At 37.6% G+C, this 23,050-nt stretch overlaps 1 protein-coding gene across 2 annotated transcripts; it reads left to right on the forward strand.

The window, feature by feature from the left end:
- Nucleotides 1-501: 501 nt before the first annotated feature.
- On the forward strand, nt 502-14,854 carry LOC145785633 (extracellular signal-regulated kinase 2-like). 2 transcript variants are annotated; one of them, XM_082597310.1, is made up of 15 exons: nt 502-660; nt 1,291-1,419; nt 1,950-2,040; nt 2,568-2,698; nt 2,900-3,075; nt 3,358-3,555; nt 4,045-4,179; nt 4,370-4,475; nt 4,854-4,943; nt 5,143-5,235; nt 5,394-5,582; nt 8,536-8,658; nt 9,231-9,311; nt 10,675-10,815; nt 12,960-14,854. In XM_082597310.1, the coding sequence occupies exons 1-15, from the start codon at nt 595-597 to the stop codon at nt 13,176-13,178; spliced, it is 1,968 nt and encodes a 655-aa protein (XP_082453436.1). In that variant the 5' UTR covers nt 502-594; the 3' UTR covers nt 13,179-14,854. The 2 variants fall into 2 exon arrangements, with proteins under 2 accessions (XP_082453436.1, XP_082453437.1); XM_082597311.1 differs by lacking the exon at nt 9,231-9,311.
- The last annotated feature ends 8,196 nt before the right edge of the window (nt 14,855-23,050 follow it).

Raw genomic sequence — 23,050 nt, forward strand, 5'->3', positions numbered from 1 at the left:
GCTTGTCATTAAGTGCCTTTGCTGAGTCACAGCCGCATGCTCTGGAGCGGTGTCGAACCCACGTCCTTTCAAACGTCGCGCAGATGTTCTCACCACTCGGCTACGCAGCCAAAGAATGAATGAAGGCAACAAATCTTAAATTGCTACTGTTGTTCTTTAGCATTTTGTTTAGCTTAACTGCAAACCGGACCAGAAGTAGGCTATGAAGAGTGATCTACGCATTTGCAATAGACTACTTTTGACTAATGTAAAGCAAAAGCTTATCATGTAATAGATGTCCCCAGTTCATAATTGTAGAATTGTTATTATGCATACACTGCTTATTTATTTTGGAAAAGCAGCATTACCTGTACCACTGAAAGTATCACAAACAATGCAACAGCTTGCATCGTCTTGTCTTTTATTCATTATAAATCTTTAACGGCAATCTTCCTATGAGGCTATTATTGCCCTGTCTATCTCATCACCTCAAATTGTTTGCATGTATCTCAGCAGTGGAAAGATTGGGCATAATTTGTGTTTATATGTTTACTTTTTAAGAAGCAATTATACTTTATATGAGATTTGCGTTTGGATATAAGCACAGTAAACACAATGAGCAATGACATAGACCCTCATATAACAGAGAAATATGAAATTAAACGTCGCCTTGGAAAAGGGGTAAGGTCTATGCTCTATCAATATATATATTTGCTTAATGGTGTAGTTAAAGTTGTGCAATGTGTTAGTTCAAATTGTTGCTATAGGCTGTTGCATTGTTTGCTGTGGCTGAACATTGCAAACATGCAACAGGGTATTTTTTGTAGTAAGGTTATGTATAATTTGTACATTATAATCAATCAGTGATTTTTCTTCAAAGTTTTGCAATAATTATACTACAGCTTAACATATTATGAGGAGAGAGGAAGGAAACAAATGACCTTGTGAGGTCACCAAGTTTGCTGCTACCTTATTGAAATGCTACATGAGATGTAGATATATTTGTATTGAATGTATAATTTCACTCTCTTTATAAGATATATATATTTTCTTTGTTTTGTTTATATATACATGTTTTGTTGTCTTTCTTGTTTTATATATAATGTAATTGCAATGTATCATTAATTAGTAAAAAGCACTGATGTGCTTTTAACTACAACATTATTTTTATGATTATTATAATGTTACGTCAAAAATATTGTTTTTTGAAAGCTTTAATAATAATTTGCAGCATTCTTTTGAACAAAATATTAGCTTATATGTTAAAGCTATTGAGTGTTAATAGTTTTCCCTCTGTACACCTTTTCACAGGCATATGGTATTGTATGGAAAGCTCTTGACAGACGAACTGGAGAAGTGGTTGCTTTAAAAAAGATTTTTGATGCTTTTCGTAACTGTACAGATGCCCAGCGTACTTTTAGAGAAATTATGTTTCTCCAGGTTTGTAATGTTATCTCACTTTTGATGTCATAATGACGTTGTAGTTACGTACCTGTTTTACCTGGATGTGGTCTGCTGATAGCAATTTTAAAGTAGATTGTAAAGTAGAGTTTCCTATAAGTTTAGCATCAGTTGTTTTTCATGGCCACTTTTATTAGCTGAATGAAAAAAATTGGTGCCTAATTAACGCCAAGACATAGCAAAAGATAACACAAGACACTTGGCTTAAGAATGAGGAAAGTAGATGAAATTGTGTAAAAGTGAATGTAAAAATACATAAGTTAGGTGTGTATTATAGACACTGGGTCAGTAGCCTACTACAAATATATATATAGGACAAGGAATAATACCATCAAAATAAGATTGTTCATTTTGGTCTAAACTATATCAAATATTGAATTGCCCAGCACTGTTGTCGTAAATTATATCATAACCACTTGCTTTGTTTTCATCTTTAACTTCGCAAATATCTTAGCTTCCTGGTTTATATTTCAGAGTGATAGTCACAATTTAATCAATTTATTTTGCAGGAATTTGGTGATCACGCAAATGTCATCAAATTATTAAATGTTTTGAAAGCAGATAATGACAGAGATATTTACCTTGTTTTTGAATTTATGGGTAAGAGATATGAATATAGCCTAGTTGTTTGAAACTATGCTGCTCTGCGGTTTATTGTACTGCGTTTCATTTTTCATTTTTGAACAAGAAAAGGTGGCAAAAGTTTATAAGATTTCCCATGTGCATCAACGATAGATATGAAGTTGCTTGACTTAACTGGTATTTTTAGTATTAATCTGAATCAAGTAAAAAAATCTGACTTTCTCATTTAATGATTTGTTTGTGGACTCGTATATCTTTAGCTGTATCAAACGGGTCTGCTACTATTCGGTGAGTCCGATTCGGTGAGTTCCTAACCTCTAACCCTAAAACGGCAATGATAATTAGGCTACGGTACCCGATAATTAAAAAAAAATTGAAAAAATCCCCCGTTAAGGGATCGGACTCACCGAATCGGTCTCACCGAAACGGGCCATTCCGGTATCAAACACCTTTACAACGAGTCGATCACGTATCAACTGAAACTGAAAAATGTGTCTTGTTATAAACTGATGCATGTTTAATAAAATTGTGTTCTATTATTTTAGATACTGATCTTCATGCAGTCATTAAGAAAGGAAATATTTTAAAAGATATTCACAAGCGCTACATCATGTATCAGTTACTAAAGTCAACAATGTACATGCATTCTGGAAATGTCATTCATCGTGACCATAAGGTAATGTATTTTCTGCACATACTTGCACAACGTATTGAAAACATGCCTTACTCAATACTCAGTGTCTGGGTAAAGTCTTTAAAACTTAAAACTATCCATGTGCAAATTTTTTCGGTCACAAAATTTAAAGTGAGTGAGTTTTTGTTATGAAAATAACATTGTCCATAGACTATGAACCAACAACTTCTTTTTTGAAACTAGCCTTCCAATATACTGCTGGACAGTGATTGCTTCGTAAAGATTTGTGATTTTGGTCTGGCCCGGTCACTGACACAGCTCAAGCAAGCAGAACAGCCTGGAGCGGGCAACCCTGCTCTGACTGAATATGTTGCCACTAGGTGGTATCGTGCTCCAGAGATTCTTCTGGCTTCTCCTCGGTATGTACTATTGTTTCGATATTTAACAGACTGACTCATCTTTGACTAATAGTGTTGGAAGTTGACTTCCATGCAGAATGGCTGTGTAGAAGTCTTTTCACACAGGATGACAGCCTACTATATGTGTCCTAGCTTTCAATTTGGCGAAAGGCAATTGGGCATTGTTTACATTTTCTAACACTATACAAGAAAAGCATTACATCGTCGAACTACTTTTGTAAACTCAAGCGTTTTGGTTCGATTGCTTTAAAAAAGGTCTTAAATTCATTTATCTCTGCCAAGGTATACAAAAGGAGTCGACATGTGGTCGGTTGGCTGCATCCTTGGTGAGCTTCTGCTTGGTAAGCCTTTGTTCCCTGGCTCCTCAACTCTCAACCAGATCGAGAGGATCATGAGCGTTATTCCAAGACCCAGCAAGTTCGATATTGATTCCATTCATTCAGAATATGGGCATTCAATTCTGGAACGCACCAGTCTAAGGTATGCTGGCTCGTTTGCCAGTGTAGAAGCTGTGTTTGGAGTTTTCATTTAAGTTTAGTTTTGGATTATATTGAAAACTGAAGTCATGTTTACATACATGATAATACTAGGGTTGCGAGGTAATCCGAGAAAACTTGGACAGTGTTAGCCTGAAATTCGGACATTTTAAGACAAATAATAAAAAATGTTTTATTTTTGGTCCAACACTTCAATAATATCACAAGAAATTACACATTGACACAAATAAATGTCCGAATGATTTGCTAGCTGTCGGACACAGCATGTAAAATCAGACCAATATATTGTTTTCTTCCCAGTTTTAGGCCATCTGGCAACTCTGGATGATACCAATGCTTTTTTTCTCAAGGCTTTGAAACCGTAAAGCAAATTTGTAAAACCTTGAATAGGCTATTCTAAAGCAATAAAGCGCAGTTGCATTGTTTTTTTAAACCACTCACATTCAAAACACAAACTCTGTGTGTATTCCAGACCACGTAAATCCTTGAAAGATTTAATTCCTGATGCACCTGGTGACGCCATCGATCTGATGGAAAATCTTCTCGTCTTCAATCCAGAGAAAAGGTTGTCAGCCAAAGAGTGCCTATCCCATCCTTATGTAGCAAAGTAAGTTGATGTGTCGTCAGTTTGAGTACAAAATTTGCTGCGACAAACAGTGCTCCGGAGTTCATCATACTTGTTTGGAGTTTTTGAAGTAGTTTTTGGATGTAAAATGTAATTAATTTAACCTCCTAATCCTAACTGTACTGAGACACTCATCCCTTATTTTCTTCTTAATTTCTGTGGCTTTGAACAGATTTCATAGTTCTCGTGAAGAGAGTTGTCTCGACTACGATGTACTGCCTCCTTTAGACGACGACATACAATTAAGTGTTGCCGAATACAGATGCAAACTGTACGAAGTAAGTTGTTTCTATCATCACCAACTGCTCTTGTTGTCTCCAATAAAACCCATGTACATATAATACTGCTGGCTGAATATTGTGCAGCTCTGGTACTCTTTACATCAGCAGGTGGAACTGTGATAACTCACACACGTTCTTGAAGAGATATTTAACAAGGAATTCAAACCTTTTCTGACGTTAACGTTTCAAATATTTGATAACATTTGCTTGTGGTTTTTGACTAAAATTACTCAATGCTAAACGGCAACACGTTTAAAAGGGTGTTCTCTCCCAACTCCAAACCAACGCCAGTTTTTATGAGCCTGGTAGCATCGTGCGTGTGTCCAAGATTATTCTATTTCATAACAAACTTTAATACATTGAATTTAAACGAAGATGATCACTGAAAGAAAGACGATGGCGCGTCGCCAAAGGAGGGCGATCTTGCAAGAAAAACAGCCAGCCGCATCGACGAAACAGAAAAAGGTAAGTTTTTTGCATAGAACTTTTGATTGTGATTCATCAAAGCCTGTTGCAACACAATTCTCCCAGACAGCAAAATCCGTAATTTTTACATTAATTCAACGTCTGCAGATGTTGACGTGACGGACTTTGCTGTCTGCGTTCTTCTTATTGCATTAATTTTACGTTGCAAAAACGTAAATAAGTGGAAAAAATTTTTCAGATTGTTAATGGAACGCAAGGGGTGAACAACAGCGACAAACCAAAAACAAATGACATTCGACCAGAGACACCTCCCCCAGCTGAACCTAGAAATGTAAGTGTACTATAAACAAATCCTTTGTTTCAAGCTGTATCTGGCAACAAAATACTATTTTTTTGTGTGTTTTACTTGGAATTTGACTTCACCTCAGCGTATTCTATATCATATCCTTGATACCTTTTTGTAGATCAATATATTTTTACAATGAACAGGTCGAGCAATATCAAAAGGCTCAAAATAACCACGAAAACCATGGCCATCAACACCAGAACGGTTACTACCCCAACCAGTACCAAGTGACTGCTGCAGCCGAGAAAAATCACGTGTATACCCATTCACACAGCAGAACCCCTGAAAAGCAAACCACTAATTACATGAATGGTGGGCAAACAAAACAACAGGTCAGTGACTTCTTGAGTCGTCGGAGAAATTCATGTCCTTTCACTTTTCTAGTTTAATTTCACCTGACATGTGTCTGCAATTCTGAATGTGACAATAAAGTTGCATCTACAGTTGCTGATATTAACTGTGTTCACTTCTTGCAAACAGTGTTGCCTGCAGCAGTACTAAATTCCCTTTCACTTGCAGCAGGTATCAATACAAAATAAAGAATACTCATTTTTGGTAATGTTCTTCTTCTTCTTCAATTGCCTTGCCTGAACCAGGCATCGACGGCCTCAGATGAATAATTCGACCAAATGTTCCTATTATATGTTGCATGGATAATTGTTTCTGTTTTGTCGTTAAATTGTTCCAGATGTGTTTGTCTTTGTCTGCCAGGTGCCCGCTTTCCAAAAATTTTACCAGTTAAAGAGAGATGCTCCAGTTTTTGCTTTCTTATTACATGGCCGAGAAATTTATATTGTCTGGTTTTCATACTTTTTAACAGAGTTCTGGTTTGGTTCACTTGGTGTAGAATTTCTTTATTTGTTTTCTTTGCCAGCCATGAAATGCGTTGCATTCTACGGAAACACCACATTTCAAAAGCATTAATCTTTTCTGCCATTTTTGTTGAAATATTCCAGGTTTCAGAGTTGTAATGAAAAACATGATAAATATAGCATTTTTAAAACTCTAGATCTTGTTTTGAAAGAGATATTTTTATTGCAAAGAATTGGTTTCATTTGTTGAAAGCTTGCTTTTGCTTGGGCTGTTCTTATGTTGAGCTCTGTTTCGTCTCTTGCATCCCAATTCACCATAGTACCGAGGTATTTGAATTTTTGGACCTGTTTAAGAATTGTTCCATTAACTGATAAATTACAAATAGGAGTTTCGGTTGCTTTTTTCTTTGTTATGACCATTGTTTCTGTTTTCTTTTTATTTAATTCCATGCCAAATATCTTGCTTTTCGTACACACAATATCTAATATGTTCTGCAGTTTTACGTCCGAGTCGGCTATCAAAACGGTGTCGTCAGCATATCGTACGTGGTTAATGTTGTTTCCTCCAATACTAATACCTCTTTCATCTTCAATATGTCTTAAAATTATTTCGCTGTATAATGAGAAAAGGTCAGGTGATAGCACACAACCTTGTCTTACTCCTTTCTGAATGGGCGTGTAGTCACTGCAGTCATCATTTATCCTGATAGCAGCTGATTGTTCGTAATATAAATTTTGAATGATTCTTAGATCTTTGTCGTCTATTCCAATTCTGTCGAGCATGCATAACATTTCATTGTGTTGAACTCTATCAAAAGCTTTTTTATAGTCGATGAAGCACAAGTACAGGTCTTTTTGCATTTCGATTGATCTTTGAGCGAGGTTTTTCAGAATGAAGACCGCATTCCTTGTTCCTTTATCAGGCATAAACCCATTTTGGCATTCGTTTATTTCTGGGTGTAATTTGTTTCTAACTCTGTTCATGATGACTCTCAGCAGTAGTTTAATAATATGGGACATCAGACTAATTGTGCGATGTTCTTCGCATTCTCTTGTGCCTGGTTTCTTCGGGATTGTAATGAAAATAGATTTTGTCATATCAGTTGGAATTTCACCGGTGTCATATATTTTGTTGAAGAGTGCGTGGAGTACGTCGATGCCAATGTCATCTAGTGCTTTTATCATTTCGGTGCTTATTTCGTCTGGGCCTAATGCTTTGTTTGTTTTTGTTTTACTTAAAGCAAATGTTATTTCACTTTTTAAGATGGTTGGTCCTGAAAGTGGCTCAGAGAATTTAAACGGTTTTGTTGTTCTTTCTGGGTCCCTATATAACTCTTCAATGTATTCTTTCCATTTGTTAAGGATCTTGTCTTCTTCCAAAAGTATTTCACCTGATTTAGACTTTAAACACCCAGATTTGTGTATTGATTGGAATTTTCTTGTTATTGCTTTAATCTTTTGGTGTGCTTCACCTGGTGTGAAATTGTAGATTTTTTCAATAGTAGCACATTCGTTATTGAGAAAGTCTTCTTTTGATTCGTTGCAAGCCTTCTTTATTTTGTTGTTTAAGCGTTTATATTCTAAGTCATTCTTGTTCTTATATTTTCTTCTCTCTTTGATCATATCTAAAATTTCGGGTTTCATCCAGTTCTTATGCTTTGAAGCTTCAACCGTAGGAAAAACTTCAGCTACTTTGATTAGAGAATGTTTAATCACGTTGAAGTCTTCCTCTGTTGATGTTGCGTTTTTGTTGTTGATTTTTGAGCTGATCATTTCATTTTGGAATTTTTGTTGATATTCATTTCTTAGGCTAATATCCTTGCAGAAGTTCCAATCAATTTTTTGTTTCTTTTTAAGTTTCTTAACTTTTTGTAGTCTGAGTCTAAACTTGGCAACCAATAGGTTGTGATCGCTGTCGCAGTCGGCTGTAGGAATTGTGGAAGCATTTGTGATAGTATTTCGAAATTTTTGAAATGTCAGAATATAGTCAATTTGATTTCTCGTGTGATTATCAGGACTTTTCCAAGTCCAAAGTTTTTCAGGGTTTTTCATAAACCAGGTGTTGGCAATGTACAAGTTTTGTTCGTGGCACCATTCAATCAATTTGCCGCCCTAACTTTCTGCCCTAACTCTTCCTAACAATTTGGTAATGTTAGGAAGACATAAAAGTAATATCCAAATTAGCAAAAGTCCACATCCGGTTGTTGAAATAGCGTCAATCTAAATCCGGTCGCTGACATTAAATCGGGTAGAATTTATATCCAAATCCATGTTCATCTCTGGAATATTCCCACAGTCCAACAGTCAATAGTTTTTGTTGAATACATTTTATTTTATTGGTTCGATATACTTCAGCGGCAAAATCCTGTTGTTACCAATTTCTTTTGCACGGTGGCCAACGTAGTTAAGCTTAACCAGTGTGTTCTGGTCTAGTTAAAAAAAACATAAAAATTGTTTTGCTTTGTATTTTCAGTACGGGGTAGCATTCGGACGTACAGTCAAGACAGCCGCTTCGCCTCAAAATCCGAATCGCCAACTCTACAGAGTCCAGAGTGCTGGAAAACCTGCTGTTGCACGACAAGACAGCTTCGATGGGGTGAACACCAGTTTTGTCTATTCAAATTTTATTGTTATTTTCCTTTAACATTAGACTATTTGTGTATGGAAAGCTCATATGAGGATGGTTATCTTGACATGATATGTTTAACGATTACAATCAGTTGGAGACAGTTTTACAAAAGTTCAGTCCGATTTCAATGTAGATTGTAAAGTGATTGTGGGAATCTTTATCTTCGGACTGACAAGCTTCTTTGAGAGTTCAATCCCTGTAGTTTCGCATACTTGCAGAGACTTTAAACCAGTGAAACAGGTCACCGAGATTGACAGAGTGAAGTTTCCGATTGTTGAAGTGTTGCTGTCTGTGAATTATTCCATCCACTGCACACCTAGAACCAGCGCTGCTTGACCTTGCGGCTTTCCCGTGCATAAAGTCCGGTGCTTAACCAACTGAGCTATCAGGGCGGAGCTGAGTTATCGAGATTCTACTGTAGAACGCCTTCTTAGTCATAACCGTATGTGTGCCTATTTTGTAAAAATAGTAAACATTTCTCAAATGACAAGTTTGTATTTCGTAGTCAGTCAGTGTTCTCATGTGGTTGTTTCTCTTAGAATCGAGAAAGTTTGCGACAAAAACGATTGCTGCAAAGCGCGGCTAAAGCAAAGATACAGCGCCACCATAGCTTGGGATCGGTACGTTAAGCTCACGCCTCAGTGTCTTGAACGAGTAGACAGCCCTTGAGTTTTGCTGTTTGATAGATAACTTCAAAAAGTAGCGAAAGACTTACTGCAATAACATACTCTAGCGTTGTCACTTAGCCTTTAGTTAACCGACTTTTTTGGTAAGATGGTTTGGTTGGAGTGAAAATAACATATTTCAAAATAGTTCTTTGTAACTTTGTGTGTAATTGCAATGTTGAAAAGCAATATTAGTCATCACCTTGTGTTCTGTCGTGGGTTTGAATTTCACCTTTCAGAGATGTGTGTGCTAATAAAGAAAATACATTGGAATTTATTTAGCGCATTGAAAACTCTTCGTTTATCGTAGCTAGACTGGGCTGTAGTTACTAATATAAAGTTTTTTGCAGCGTGACCAAGGACATTTTTCTGTTCGGTTAAGTCTTTAACGTGTTTAACCAATACATACACGTCAATGTGATGTGATAATTTCCTAACCAGTGGAACCACTTTTGTGGCATTGTTATATTTACATACCTTTGTGACTGTACGGTGTTTGTTTTGTCATGGTCGCAGTTTGTCTGTTGAGTTTGCTTCTAGTCCGAGCCTCTATTGTTAGTCAGCGGTCCGAACCGGCGACAACCTTTGTGTTATTAAGCAATATTGAAACGGCCAACTTTCGAGTGAAAATATTCTATGTAAAATATTCATTCGTTTACAGTACTATTGACGATATATTTTTTCACAAAAATGTGGGTTTAGGTGAATTTCTGTGTTTCTGGTGGTTAATTCCAAGCATTTTCGCTTGTGAAAACAGTGACTTCTAGAAAACTAGCCTACTTTAAATAGCTTTGGAATTGTTTGTGCCAAAAATCGGTCGTAGCGGCCAAAACAACTGCTAACACTGAGACCAACAACGTCAAAGGAAGACAATCCTCAACGGGAGCTTTTGACTCCGATTCTGGTGTTTTTTGCGATCTCAAAGCTGTGCATTGCATGAGTGAACGTTTGTAGAGCCGATCTTTAAAATGTCCAATTGTCCAAGGCTGATATTTGTGGCTGATACAACGTCTCTGTTCTCAACTTGGTCCACCCTGACTGTAACCATTAGTGATTGAGATTCTCACAAATCAAATATCCAGCAAATACTCTACAACGGTGAATGCCGGGCTCACAATGAAAGCGCCGTGTGTCACAGCCGAACCGGTTGTTAGATTAGAATAGGTTGTTGCGGGCTAGGCAAAGTGAGCTTCGAAAGATTAACAATACTACTAACCCGTTGTTGCTGAGTTTAGGTTTGAACTTACCACTTTGCATGTCAACTTTCACAAACATGCAAAAAAAATTGAAGTTTCAATTAAGATCTTTGCTGTTTCAGCCTGGAATGAAAAACCGACAGCTTTCTGCCCCGATATCTAACGGAAATCGAGGCCGATCGTTAACTCAACAATACAACGCTGGTTACGGGCACAATATACTGACAAGACAGGATAACCCCACCATCAACGTATCCCGTATTGTAAGTTAAAGTTCAATAATTAATTAACCCATTTTGGGAGAATTCGTTTTTGATCGATGTTTATTATATAATGTATAGGCTACTATGTCTTACGAAGAATAAGCAACACCTTTAATGACTTTTTGTAGCATTTCGTTTAAGCAAAGCAAGTAATGTTTGATAGATTTTTCATGAAATATGTTTTCGAATGACACGGTTGGTGTTGATCAGTTGATATTTTGTGACTCATCTCTGGCAAGTGGAGAAGTTATGTTGATAGTTAAACACTTACCAATCACTTGTGTAGAAGTAGCCGTTTAAAGAGCGTTGTTTTCTATGAACATCTTTTATCCAAACTCTAATAACATTACTAAACCATGTGAAACTTTTGTATGATATTTTTACTAAATATGAGCATGAAAACATGTTTTTGTATGATCATAATCAATTTTTATCAAAGAGGATGGGCCTCCTAACGAACAATGCGTTGTTGATCAGTTTTGGAATCGATTTATAAGTTTCATTGCACTCAAACACGGAAGACAATTGCTTTAAATCTCTCTCTTTGTCCAACTTTTCTCTTACACTCGCTGTTTCGTGACGTCACAATTGCCTGATGTGATTCTCACGATAAAACCTGATATGAAATCGTAATCCGACCCGCTTCGTGGCCGCAAGTCATTGTGGCGACTCACTTTCTTTCACAGTCTCAACAGGAATTGATTTGCCTTCTCGCGTCCATTAACTTGTCTCTGAGAGGAAAAACAATCAGGTGTGTGAGGTTCAGTTTCGGAAAGCTCTTTCCGCTCGCGCTCTGATTCAATCTCGCGCTCTGATTCAATTTCGCGAGCGCTGCCTGCTTTGAGACTACGTTTCTGGAGCTTTATTTCAAAACAATACATTCACTCCTTCGTCATCAGTAGCCTACCAGTGACGTCATTTCTATATATAAATACCACCCGAGTTCATTGTAGCAAAAGCTAAATAACCAGTCGGTAAAACACAAGTATTACGTTACCTGCGCACGCCCACGCTGCGCACAGTTTCATGTGTATAGTGTTGGCAAGGTCGTGTCATACTGTGGAGGTAATTATCGCCTTGTTGCTACTTTCCGATTGTCCCTTCTTCGCATTCTTCATGTTTTCCCACACATTCTGACCGCAGGGGATGGTCTGATAGGTTACGGTTCACACAAGGATGGCCTTTTCATATTGTGATGACAAAGATAGTTTTGCGACGTTGACAAGTTGTATACTCTTTGTCATAACAACTTTAGGATTAATTTCAACTTTCATCTTATTTCTTGGAGGGTCAGCTAAGTACAGGCCATGTGGGCCGTATGTCAATCATCCGCTGCCGCAAAAATCCATAATTTAACGTCAAAAAGAGGAAATTTTATAATCATTTTTATATCTGTGAAATAATTTAATGTTATTATGGTGTTATAATTACCTTTAATCTAAGACTGCGCCTAAGTATTTCATCTTAAAAATACAGTATGGAAACCAAATTGAAACATCTAGAATTATATGTCGAAGGCCTAGTGTCTACCGATTCACTTCCGCTTACCTTTGTATTTCCCTTTCTTTGTATTGTTTAATTTATACACAAAAAAGTGTAGCGTGTCAAGTGAACTAAATCAGGTTCATTTTAAAAACCTTTTTACCTTCTCCTAACTTAGTACAGACAGCTATCAGATAGCCAAAACCCTACCCTGCACTATCATCAGGAAGATCCTACTCAAATAGAATCTGGTATAACTCGATTCTCTATTTACTGATTAGTGCTCATGGTTTGGTTCATCAGGTCTGCAGCCAGAGGATTCTTAGGTGCAAGGCCTTTGTGTTTTAATGCAAGAGGTCCACATTTTGTCCAAAAGGTCCTTTTTTAATTATTTGAGGTCACATGCAAATTTCTCTCTTTTTTGAAGACACTAATAAATAATGAGAAGTTTTGAGAGCGACTGGTGTTCTGCCGGAAGGCCCATACTTTTGGATTTGTTTGCAAATAATTTGTTGACCTTGAGTTGGTATTCTCGTACGAGCGTAGTGTTACCTATGACAGTGACCCAGTCATGTCGAAAATCGTATCTCAACGTTGCTTAATCTAATGTGACGTATTACATAAAACGTCGCCGGTAGCAAATATTGAGATTTTTTTTGCAGAATCCTGCTTTTCGTCCAACATCGGCTGGCAGCGTCCATCAAGCCGCAGTAAACGGGAGCGGAATCCCGCCGCGAGTTGGCAGAAAACCTGTTACCGGAGCCAACAAAAACATGGCGTCCTCGGGTAGTCCCAAGCAGAAGCTCGGAAGTTACCCACAATCTTATTCGGTAATCAGTCAGTCTGCTCTAACCGCTATCGGAGCTGGCGGTAAAAAGTAGAGGCCGAAACATAGCGTTCCTCCATGAAACACATCGATATTTGACGCAAATTCAACGTCAAGCTGAGTGTATTAACACAATTTGGGACCAGTATCGCCTTGATAAAGAGCATGTGACCAATAGCGCCATTTTTGGCTCTGAAAATGTTATTTGGTGCAATGAAGTACAGAAGACTTTGAAAGTGACTTTGTCTACATATCATTCTACACCCGTTGCCACATCGCTCACAGCACGCGAGTTTCTGCGACTTTCTCTTTGTGTGACCCATATGTGTATTTTATTAGTTAGTCTTATCCATTACTGATGATCTAAAATCATTTTTGCCTTTAGACAACCCGACTGTGTTCATTTGTTTTAAAGATAGAGTGTAAAATAATTGGCCTTTTGAATACTTTTTTTCTATTTTGTGCTGGTGTTATTCATGTTTGATTGCAAAATTACTTTGAAGTCTGGCAGTCGAACCTCCATTTTTAAGTATTATTCAAACTTGTATTTACAGAAAATAACCAAATTTTTCCGACTTTTTTAGATGGTTTGCTTGTAATGCATTCGATCTTTCAGCGTCCCCACATAAGTTTTTTTACGAACTTTGAGCTGCTGAAGGAATTTGCTGCTCTTTCTTGCCTGTAACTAAATCGATTGACGAGCAGCAATGCAGCCGCGCATGCTCGAAAGCTGTTGACCACAGCGTTTTCCATGCATTTATAAATTAATAGCCTAAGGCTTTAACTTTTTTTCAAACATTCTTATTTCTTGTGTGTGTTCACAGAATTGATACAAAAAAATTAGTTGCAAATGCAATAAGTTTATTCAATTGTTTTTGGATGGCGGCCACTTTCGCAAGACAAACATGTAACCAGCATTGCTCTAAGCAAAAGAAGAGTGATGTTCTTGTTAAAAAGTTAAAATTGAAAATAAAAATAACAGCATGTTTAGTTGTTTACATTTAAAATCAAATCCAATAAGAAATTTTCAAATGTAACTTACATGAAACAGAGTCTTTTTTTACTCAACACAATGAAATCTATGTTTCTTCTGTTTTTCTTTGTCAATTAGCGTTGATGATATCCGACCTGTGACCAGCTTGTTGGCATAACCGACGTATGTCGACCTACGGGATCGAGGTGCTTGCCTTTCAATGCTACAGTTTGTGATTCGTCACACAGTTCTTCACTGGTGTAGGCTGGCTTATACATTTCTTGAATTTCACAATAATATGACTTGGAATTCGATCTCATTCGCTTTGTTTATGGATAACCGATTAAAACCATTAGTAGTCTACATGCAAATATTGGTAAGTATGAGTAAGTGCTCAACCAAACTGTTTCGTAAGTTTTATCACAATTGCTGTTGTAGCCTACCGATCGCAAACTACCACTCTTTCGCTTTAGGCTATGATATGTCTTTACAAAATAAGCTTATGCTACGAACTGAATCTTTTTAGTTTTTTATCCCTTTTTTCAGTTTCATGGACATTTGTTCAGCGGAACAAAGTCCGACAACCCTTTTTAACGTCATTCTAATTCATGTAGCCTACAATTTCAAACGTTTCCATGTCGTTTATTTGTTGGTTTATGTATATTTTAAAATTTATAGATTTGTTTTTTGTAGTTACTTAAAGCTGTGTTTATGTGCTCTGCTGATTTTATAAACTGTGGCCTAAATGAAATCGCAAAGCTGCATATCGTTTGGTCGTGCTTATTGTGACTGGAGCGCACATATGCTGGAGCGTCTAAAGGTCAGCCTATCAGCCACTCATATTTAGCCCAGTTGTTCAGATTTACGTTTAGTTCACTCAAAGTTCAGATTTTCACTTAGGCCAGGGGTTCTTAAACTGGGGTCCGTGGACCTCCAAGGGGTACGCGGACTAGTTTTAGGGGGTCCATGAAGGCAAATGGAAATCTTTGTGTATAATTTCAAAAATGAATTGTTGTTTTGTTGTCTTTGCCACATTGTTGTTTTTACTGGTATTTGAACATTGCAAAATTTTATCAGTTGCAGCTAAGTTAGACGTCAGCTAGGCTCGGTTAAGATTGTGAAAGGTTTTTGGTAAAGAGAGCCATGGCTGCTATAATTACTTTTGCAACTACATATTTATGTGAGTCTGGATTTTCATCCTTGGTAACTATCAAAACAAAGAGTCGAAACCGATTGGATGCAAAGGATGATATGCGTGTTGCCCTATCAAAGACGAAGGCACAATTTCATGTTTTTGTTGAAGACGAACAGCAGCATCCTTCAAATTAAAGAAATTAAATCAAAGATATTGAAAAACAATCTGCATTCGCTATTTCTTAAATTTAATGAAACATAAATTTTGTTACCTCAAATCAAAGATAGTTACCGTACTACTCTCTTCACCCTAAAAGAAGGATCATCAGAAGGTCCTAATTCAAATAGAAATAAATTTTGTTACCAATTCATTTAATTTTTATTGGGTTATGTCCAATTCATGCTGATCAAAAAAGTTTCACGGACTAGGCCATAAAGGGGGTCCACGCAAACCAATTTTGTTTTAAGGGGTCCGCATTAAAAAAAAGTTTAAGAACCCCTGACTTAGGCTATCCTGCTTATCAACGTTAGAAAACAATTACTTTAGCCATGGCCTACTTAAGATACGGCCTAATATGTCCCATTTTAGAGGCAAAAATTAAGAGGTTGATTGATGCATTTCGCTTTCCAGACAAAAATGTGTTTTATAACCCTTCAAACGTTAATATTTGTTGAGGGAGGCATTTGCTGAATATTTCCACAAAAAAATCTGCAATATTGCTTCAGCAATATAACAATTCAAAGATCTTGGTTCAACTCGCACCAAAGTCGCCGTTGTTGTGTCCTTGGATAACACTTTCAAGTGCAAGTTTTAAATATTGTTCCTCCTTCTCTTTGTCCTGATAGGATGGAAAGAGTCACAAACGACCAAGCCAATCAGTTTTCATAGTGGTTATCCAAAAATTTTCCGTTATTAATTTTTTAATACATCTTTGCACTGTAAACTAAAAACATCAAAAGCACAAACAATGATTTCGCATTGAAATGAATCGCTGCGTGTGTTCTGCGCGAGCACCAAGATCACACGTAGGCTATTGCGTTAATCGTTTAGCATGCACTCGACGATGAGAGAGGAGTAACCTTAATTCGGAGTGAAAATGGTTAGGCTACAGTTTGCTATTTCGAAATGCTTGCAGTTGCAAAGTTGTGTTGTGAAGAATGAACTAACTTAGTATAGATCACTTTTAGTTTTGCTGAACTTAGTAAGCATATAACTTAGTTTTTGCTAACTTTAATAGCCTATAGAACAAGTTTAATGATAGTCAAAAAGGAAAGGTTTATCATTTATCTTAGCCTACATACCGTAGCTAAGAAACAGGAATTCAAGTTTAAAATTACAATCTAAGTTGGCTGGAGTTGCTAGTTAGTTTTTGCTGCTTGGTTAATTGAGAGATGCAGAATACCGTTGAACTTTCAGAGCTTGTTCATTTCACAATAACACAAAATTTCTATCAAGTCTTCTTGTGATAATGTCATAGCATAATTACTAATTAGCCTATGGCTTATATTGTAGAAAGTATGAAAGATAGTTATGTTATGTACTGTACACTACTGCACTGTAGTTCAAGATGATCATTTGATTGTACAAGTCTTGCAGAGAGTGAAGAAAGATGACAAACAATTTGAAATATTGGCGGATGCATAGTTTATAGGTTAACATTCTGCAAATTGCATTTATTTTTAGCTGCTGAAGTAATACAATATAGCATTTAACTTAGATGTCAAATTGTAAATAAATGTGTTATTTTTGGATGCAAGTCTTGTTATGACACAGGTGAAAATGTTGCATCATTTCGTTTTCCTTTTAAAAAGGACGATTTACTAGCCAAATAGATTCAGTTTGTAAATCGTGCTAATTGGACCCCATCTTCTAATTCTGTTATTTGCGGCAAACATTTTGAGGATAGGCTAAACTTATAAGCAATGGAAAAAAGAAAACACTGATGTGGTCTTTAAACCCTATACCTTCTATTCATTCACCCAGTTCTTTCAAAAGTCCTTCAACATTAAACACTCCTACAGAATTACGAAAACCACCAAAAGTTCCCGTCTTCCAAAAAGATCAGCTTGATAGTTTTGAGAAAAAAGATGCTATCAGTGATTTTTCTGACTCATTTGACCTTAAAGGTAAAGTTATAGCATCAACCGAAAATGGATACACAAGGTGGACAGGCCTTTGAGAAATCTTCGAAGATGAAAAACAAATTTGCGAAAGGCACCAAAACTCAGCGGGTAAGGCGCTCGCTTTCCAATTATGCAATCCTGGTTCGACTCCCGGCTTATGCTGGTTGTTGACAAACACCGCTCACCTCTACCCAGGGTGTAATAAATTGGGTGGACATAGTCGCTGAAGTAAAGGAGGCCGATAGAAAGGAACTGGCCACCCTACTCTCGTTAGTGCTTTGGTGCGAGTTGAACCAAGATCTTTGAATTGTTATAACTTATCGTTGAAGCAATATTGCAGATTTTTTGTTGTTGTAGAAATATTCAGCAAATGCCTCCCTCAATAAATATTAACGTTTGAAGGGTTATAAAATACATTTTTGTCTGGAAAGCGAAATGCATCAATCAATCAACCTTTTAATTTTTGCCTCTAAAATGCGACGTATTAGGCCGTATCTTAAGTAGGCCATGCTTTAGCATTTGTGTTTAAGTTCGCTGTAGTGCATGGAATGGTGCAGCGGATAAGGCGCTCGCTTTCCAGTCATGTAATCCCGGTTTGACTCCCGGCTTCAGCTGGTTAACGCGTGACTTCTGGAAAGAAGAAGCTTCAAGATCAAGTGGCGCTGGTTCGACTCTCGGGGTGTGTACTTGAGCAACACATGTTAAAGATTGCTCTCCATTCAGCGGCATCTATTGGATGGAATAATTTCTGGCAACAATTAGACAGGCAACAAGACTTCAACAATCGGATACTTCACTCTGTCATTCTCGGTGACCGGGCCTGCGTCAGTGATTCAAAGCCTCTACAAGTAACCTATGCGAAACTGCCAGGATTAAGCTCTGCAAGAAGCTTTCCCAGTCCGAGGATAAAGACTCAATCAAACCTCCTGAAAGGATCTGGCCACCCTACTCTCGTTAGTGCCGAAAGCTTTGTTTAGTGAGAATCTTATCTTCTCATTTCCCGATGCTTGAATCAAGTAGCATATGGGATTTACCTTACCTTATAACACATAGGGTAGGCTATAGCAGAATTGTAGCTATAGCTTTTTCGTGGGCCTATCCAGTTTTGTTGTTCATTGAGCTCAATATCGGTCGATATTGTCCACAAGGCCTTGGAAACAGCAGAATTTAGATCCGAACTTTTATTATAGAAGTGAAATAATTAGCCTAGCCTACAGCAGTGCTGAGATGCTGATTCATTTCATTTTTTGTGATTAATGCATCCGGAACGAAACAGATAATAGGCCACAACAAGCGATAACTTAAAGCAGACCAGCACGTCAATGAACGAGAAGAGGTGGTAAAATCTTCAATAGTTTAAGTTTAAAACGTGCCTGCTAAATAGATGTTTGTGCAGTAAGGCAGCTTAAATGTAGCTGGCAAAGTTACAAAATCCAATGCCGAGCGTGAACTATCACTAGTTGTTTAGTTGGTTTTGAATCTTCATCCTTGGACTGACAAAGCCTTGATCGGTTATTTCTGGTAGTTTCGCATACTTGTAGAGGCTCTTGACACAGGGCCGGTTGTCGAGATTGACAGAGTGAAGTTTTCCGATTGTTGAAATGTTGTTGCCGGGGAACTATTCCATTCACTAGGTAGGCCTACCTACTGCTGAATGGAGAGCAGTCCTGAATATGCGTTGCTCAATTGAGTGCACACCCCGAGAGTCGAACTTGCGCAGCGTGATCTTAAACTCTTACATTTTATTTTAAATTACCTTACTCTTACAATTTAAACTCTAACTTAAACTTTCACTCTCACATTTTATTGAGTCTGTAGCGGACGCGGTAGTTTAGCTCGCGCGCTCATATACAGCCGTCCGTGCTGACGGCGACACTCCTGGGCAGAACCGAGATCAGAACTGGCGAGGAATGACCAGGACACGATAGTCTTCTTCACTGTCTTACAGTGGCGTATCCTGGTTGGTTGAGCAAGGGAAGCAATGAAACTCGTGGGAGAATAGAGCGTGCCGAAGGCACGTGTTTTCTAGGGGGTCCGGGGGCATGCTCCCCCGGAAAATTTTTGCAAAATTACACTCAAATAATGAATTATACTGCTTTATGGAAACACGTTTAGGGTAATTTTTGTATGAAATTTATTAGCAGATAAACAGCTATTAACTTAGTAAAGGTAGCTCTTACACACGAACGGGCAAAGGGTAAAAAATGCGACTATAATTAGAGAACACCAAAAACTCAGCTACAAAGTCAAGTCTAGCTTAGACCTCACATATCATGTCTTATTCCAAAGTCTATCCAGCCAGGATAACAGTGTAAAGCCAACATTTGGCTCAAACTTTTGCTTACAAGGCCGATATTATAACCATAACAGTGCCCTAGATTTTCTCATTACATAGCTCACTGGCACAACATCCAACAGAGCAGAGTTGCCAGACTATGAAAAAGTCTTAAAGTCAAAATAATACAAAGAAAAGGCCAAAACAAAGAAAATATTAGACAAAAAAGGTCAAATGGATATATTTACCAGTTTCTATCAAAAATAATAAAATTTACATATATATTTTATAACTTGTAGTGGATTTTAATAAATTGTAGCAAAAATAATTCTGAAAGTACGGTAGCCCAAAAAATAGCAAGTTAGCCTATAAAAGTAGCGGATGAGTTTTGATCCGCAGCATTACGAGTATTAAACAAGTATAGAACATGTATTGAACAACGTTGAATATGGTTTCATCTGGTAAGGTTACAATATTAGAGACATATTGATTATTATGCATTTTGAAGAGTTATTTGAAAAAAAAACTAATTCGCGGAATTTGGCTAATCTGGCAACCCCGCGACTGGAAGCAATTTTTAAATCGCTTCCAGCGATTAGTTAAAAGAAACCTAAATTGCGAAAACTTTGCGCTGCTTTTTTCCTTTCTTTCAAACTTGTTTCTTCTTATTGCAAAAACGAGAGCAACGGATGCAATACGAATCTTCGCTTCCGTTGGCTTCCAACTTTTTTAAAATTAAAACCGAGTTAAAATCATACGGGGGGGCATGAGTTAAAAACCGTTCTAAATCGCATTTAGGTAAAGAAATTACGGAATCGTTTTACTGAAAAATATCAGCTTCTCTTTTTTCAATTTTGACAGGGGAAGCAATGCTTCCCTTGCTTCCATTGAGGATACGCCCCTGCTGTCTTATCTATCGACTGGCTTGACGAAACAGAATTTGACCACGAGATAGAATTCTTTAAGACTGCATTGTTTATTAACTTGGTTGCTAGTTTCAGAAGAACAGAAATCCAAACATAACAAAACGAGAACACCGAACTATTAACAATCCCACTACCGAAATACTAGCATGCTGGCGTACTTGATTACAAACTCCATCATAACAAAAAAAACTTCAACTTTGGGTAGAGGAAACGGCGTCTACAACTACATCTTCCAGAGAACAGAATTCTGCATATTACATTTTACCATTTTACGTTCTAGAAGCCGCAGAAATCAAACAACCAACTTGATTGCAAAAAGGAATAATAGCGAGTCTGAGTTGAATAATCCTCGAATCGTCTCGAATAAAGGATCATAGTTGCAGTTTCTTACAAAGAACTCTAGTTTAAATTGGAGAGGCGCATCCACAGGCATTGCCAATTCCACATGCGATCATCTAACGCAGGGGCGGGGAACCTTTTTAGTATTGCGGGCCACATAAAATGAGAAATAACATTGGCGGGCCACTAAAAAATTCGAAATTTTATTTACAGATAAAAAATGTAGCGAAGTAGACAATGATTTATTTCACTTTCACAGCTAGTGGAAGGGCTGAAAGCTTTTATTTTTGGTGAGTCGTGTGATGTCTGCTGACACGGAAGATGTTGCAACTCTTAACTGCATCTCCAGGTTTTTATCAGTCAGTCTGGAGCGAAGCCGACTTTTGTTAGATTCAATTTGGAAAAAAACTGCTCGCAACGGTAGGTGCTTCCAAACAGAAAAACATATTTCAAAGCATGTTCCGCATAACTGGAAAATCATCAGCATTTATGTAGCGTTGATAAAAGTTGAGCAGTGGAACGTTTTGGTACATCGCTTTCAACGTACAGCCATTCTGGAGCTCTACTATTTCATGTTGGAAGTTACTAGGAACATCAGTTGCAATCACATTGAAAGAAGAGGCAAAAATATCTAACTCCATTTCTTTACTCTTTATGTCCAAAAATCTTGCATTAAATGTCTCCATAAGATTGACACACACATGGGCATATTTGGTTGTTGTAAAAGGCTTTTGCTCTTGCAAGGTAGGGAAATGTGCGGTATTATTGTTTTCAAGTTGTACTTTCTACCCGGCTTTCTACAGATGTAGTTTAGCTTCAAATGATTTCACTTTTGCAAACAAAGAGCCCAATTTTAACGCGGGCCACATGGAACAGTCACGCGGGCCGCATTTGGCCCGCGGGCCGCAGGTTCCCCACCCCTGATCTAACGTAATACAACGATGGATTCACTAGTCGATGAAATACAGTGGTAACCTACTGCGATTCAGACACAATGCAAAGATTGATTACAAGACTGCATTCCGAAAGTACGCGGTATTTGTTGATTGGAAAGGAAGATTCTGGAATTCGACATGACGTCACGGTGACGCGCGTTGCGTCAGAGAAAATTAGCTCTCGAGCGCCACAAGTCTAAAGGAAAGAAGAGCTTGTTCATGTGCATACAATCTAGTCGTTTGCTTCACAGAAGACCAATTAGTCTATAAGCTGTTTTACTTTGGTGCTGGTGCTTCAATAAGTTTCAGTTTATATTTTTGGTGCTTGCTGTGCTTTTCTCACGAGTTGTAAATTCGTGTCGAAAACAGTTTAGGCTACTCTGACCACGCAATCTTTTTGCAGTCGGTAGCCACTTTAACAAGTCGAAATTCTGCCACTGAAATTGATTAGAATGAAACCGCCAACCAATCACAAGCTACGGTTTAAGTGACGTAAAAAATGGCAAAAAGAAGATAATACAAAGCAAATTAAGCGATGGATTTTTTGTCAGCTGGTTGGCTTAGGGGCTAGGGTTAGGGCTAGAAAGTAGTCATTTCATTGACGCGGGTTCGATTCCCACTACTGCTATTGCTCTTTTTCTTCTGTAATTACCAAATAAAGTTCAAAACAAGCATTAACTCTCTGGATGAGTGCTAGAAGGATCACAATTGGACGGTAGCCTCTTATAACATGTTCTGATTGGTTGGCGGTTGCATTCTATTCAATTTCAGTGGCAGAATTTCGACTTGTTAAAGTGGCTACCTTTGCAGTCGATATAGGCTACAGTATTGATTTTTGCCATTTTTTTTTTAAACTTTTGTCCTGTTTCAATTTTTTTTTTAATTTAATTTCATCCAAGTTGTGATTGAAATTGAAACGGCGACCTTCACAAAACCTGGAAAGAAGAAACACTTATTGCGATACAGACGAGTCCAGCCTCATTGGCGAATGACGGTGTCTATAAACGTTGTCAATTCTTGCTGCAATCGGCTGCCAAGAAACATATAGGCCAAGTTGATTGAATTGTGTAAACTCCAAATGACTATCGTGGAAGCTATACCGTTATGTTTAACGAATCGGAATCGCAACTGGTCGTTGTAGGGCTGTAGGCTACTAGTGAGTGATCAGCTCTGTGCTGATAGCCAGGAAGAACGCTCTCTTCTTCATTTCAATTTTTGGTA

This window comes from Aplidium turbinatum, chromosome 16 (assembly GCF_918807975.1).
Source record: "Aplidium turbinatum chromosome 16, kaAplTurb1.1, whole genome shotgun sequence".
Classification (NCBI taxonomy): domain Eukaryota; kingdom Metazoa; phylum Chordata; class Ascidiacea; order Aplousobranchia; family Polyclinidae; genus Aplidium; species Aplidium turbinatum.

Excerpts from the sequence above, each read along its gene's own strand:
- LOC145785633 (XM_082597310.1), top strand. The coding sequence starts at position 595 with ATGAGCAATGACATAGACCCTCATATAACAGAGAAATATGAAATTAAA. Across the intron at positions 3,076-3,357 it reads ATTCTTCTGGCTTCTCCTCG|GTATACAAAAGGAGTCGACA; the intron begins GTATGTACTATT and ends ATCTCTGCCAAG. Across the intron at positions 10,816-12,959 it reads CCATCAACGTATCCCGTATT|AATCCTGCTTTTCGTCCAAC; the intron begins GTAAGTTAAAGT and ends TTTTTTTTGCAG.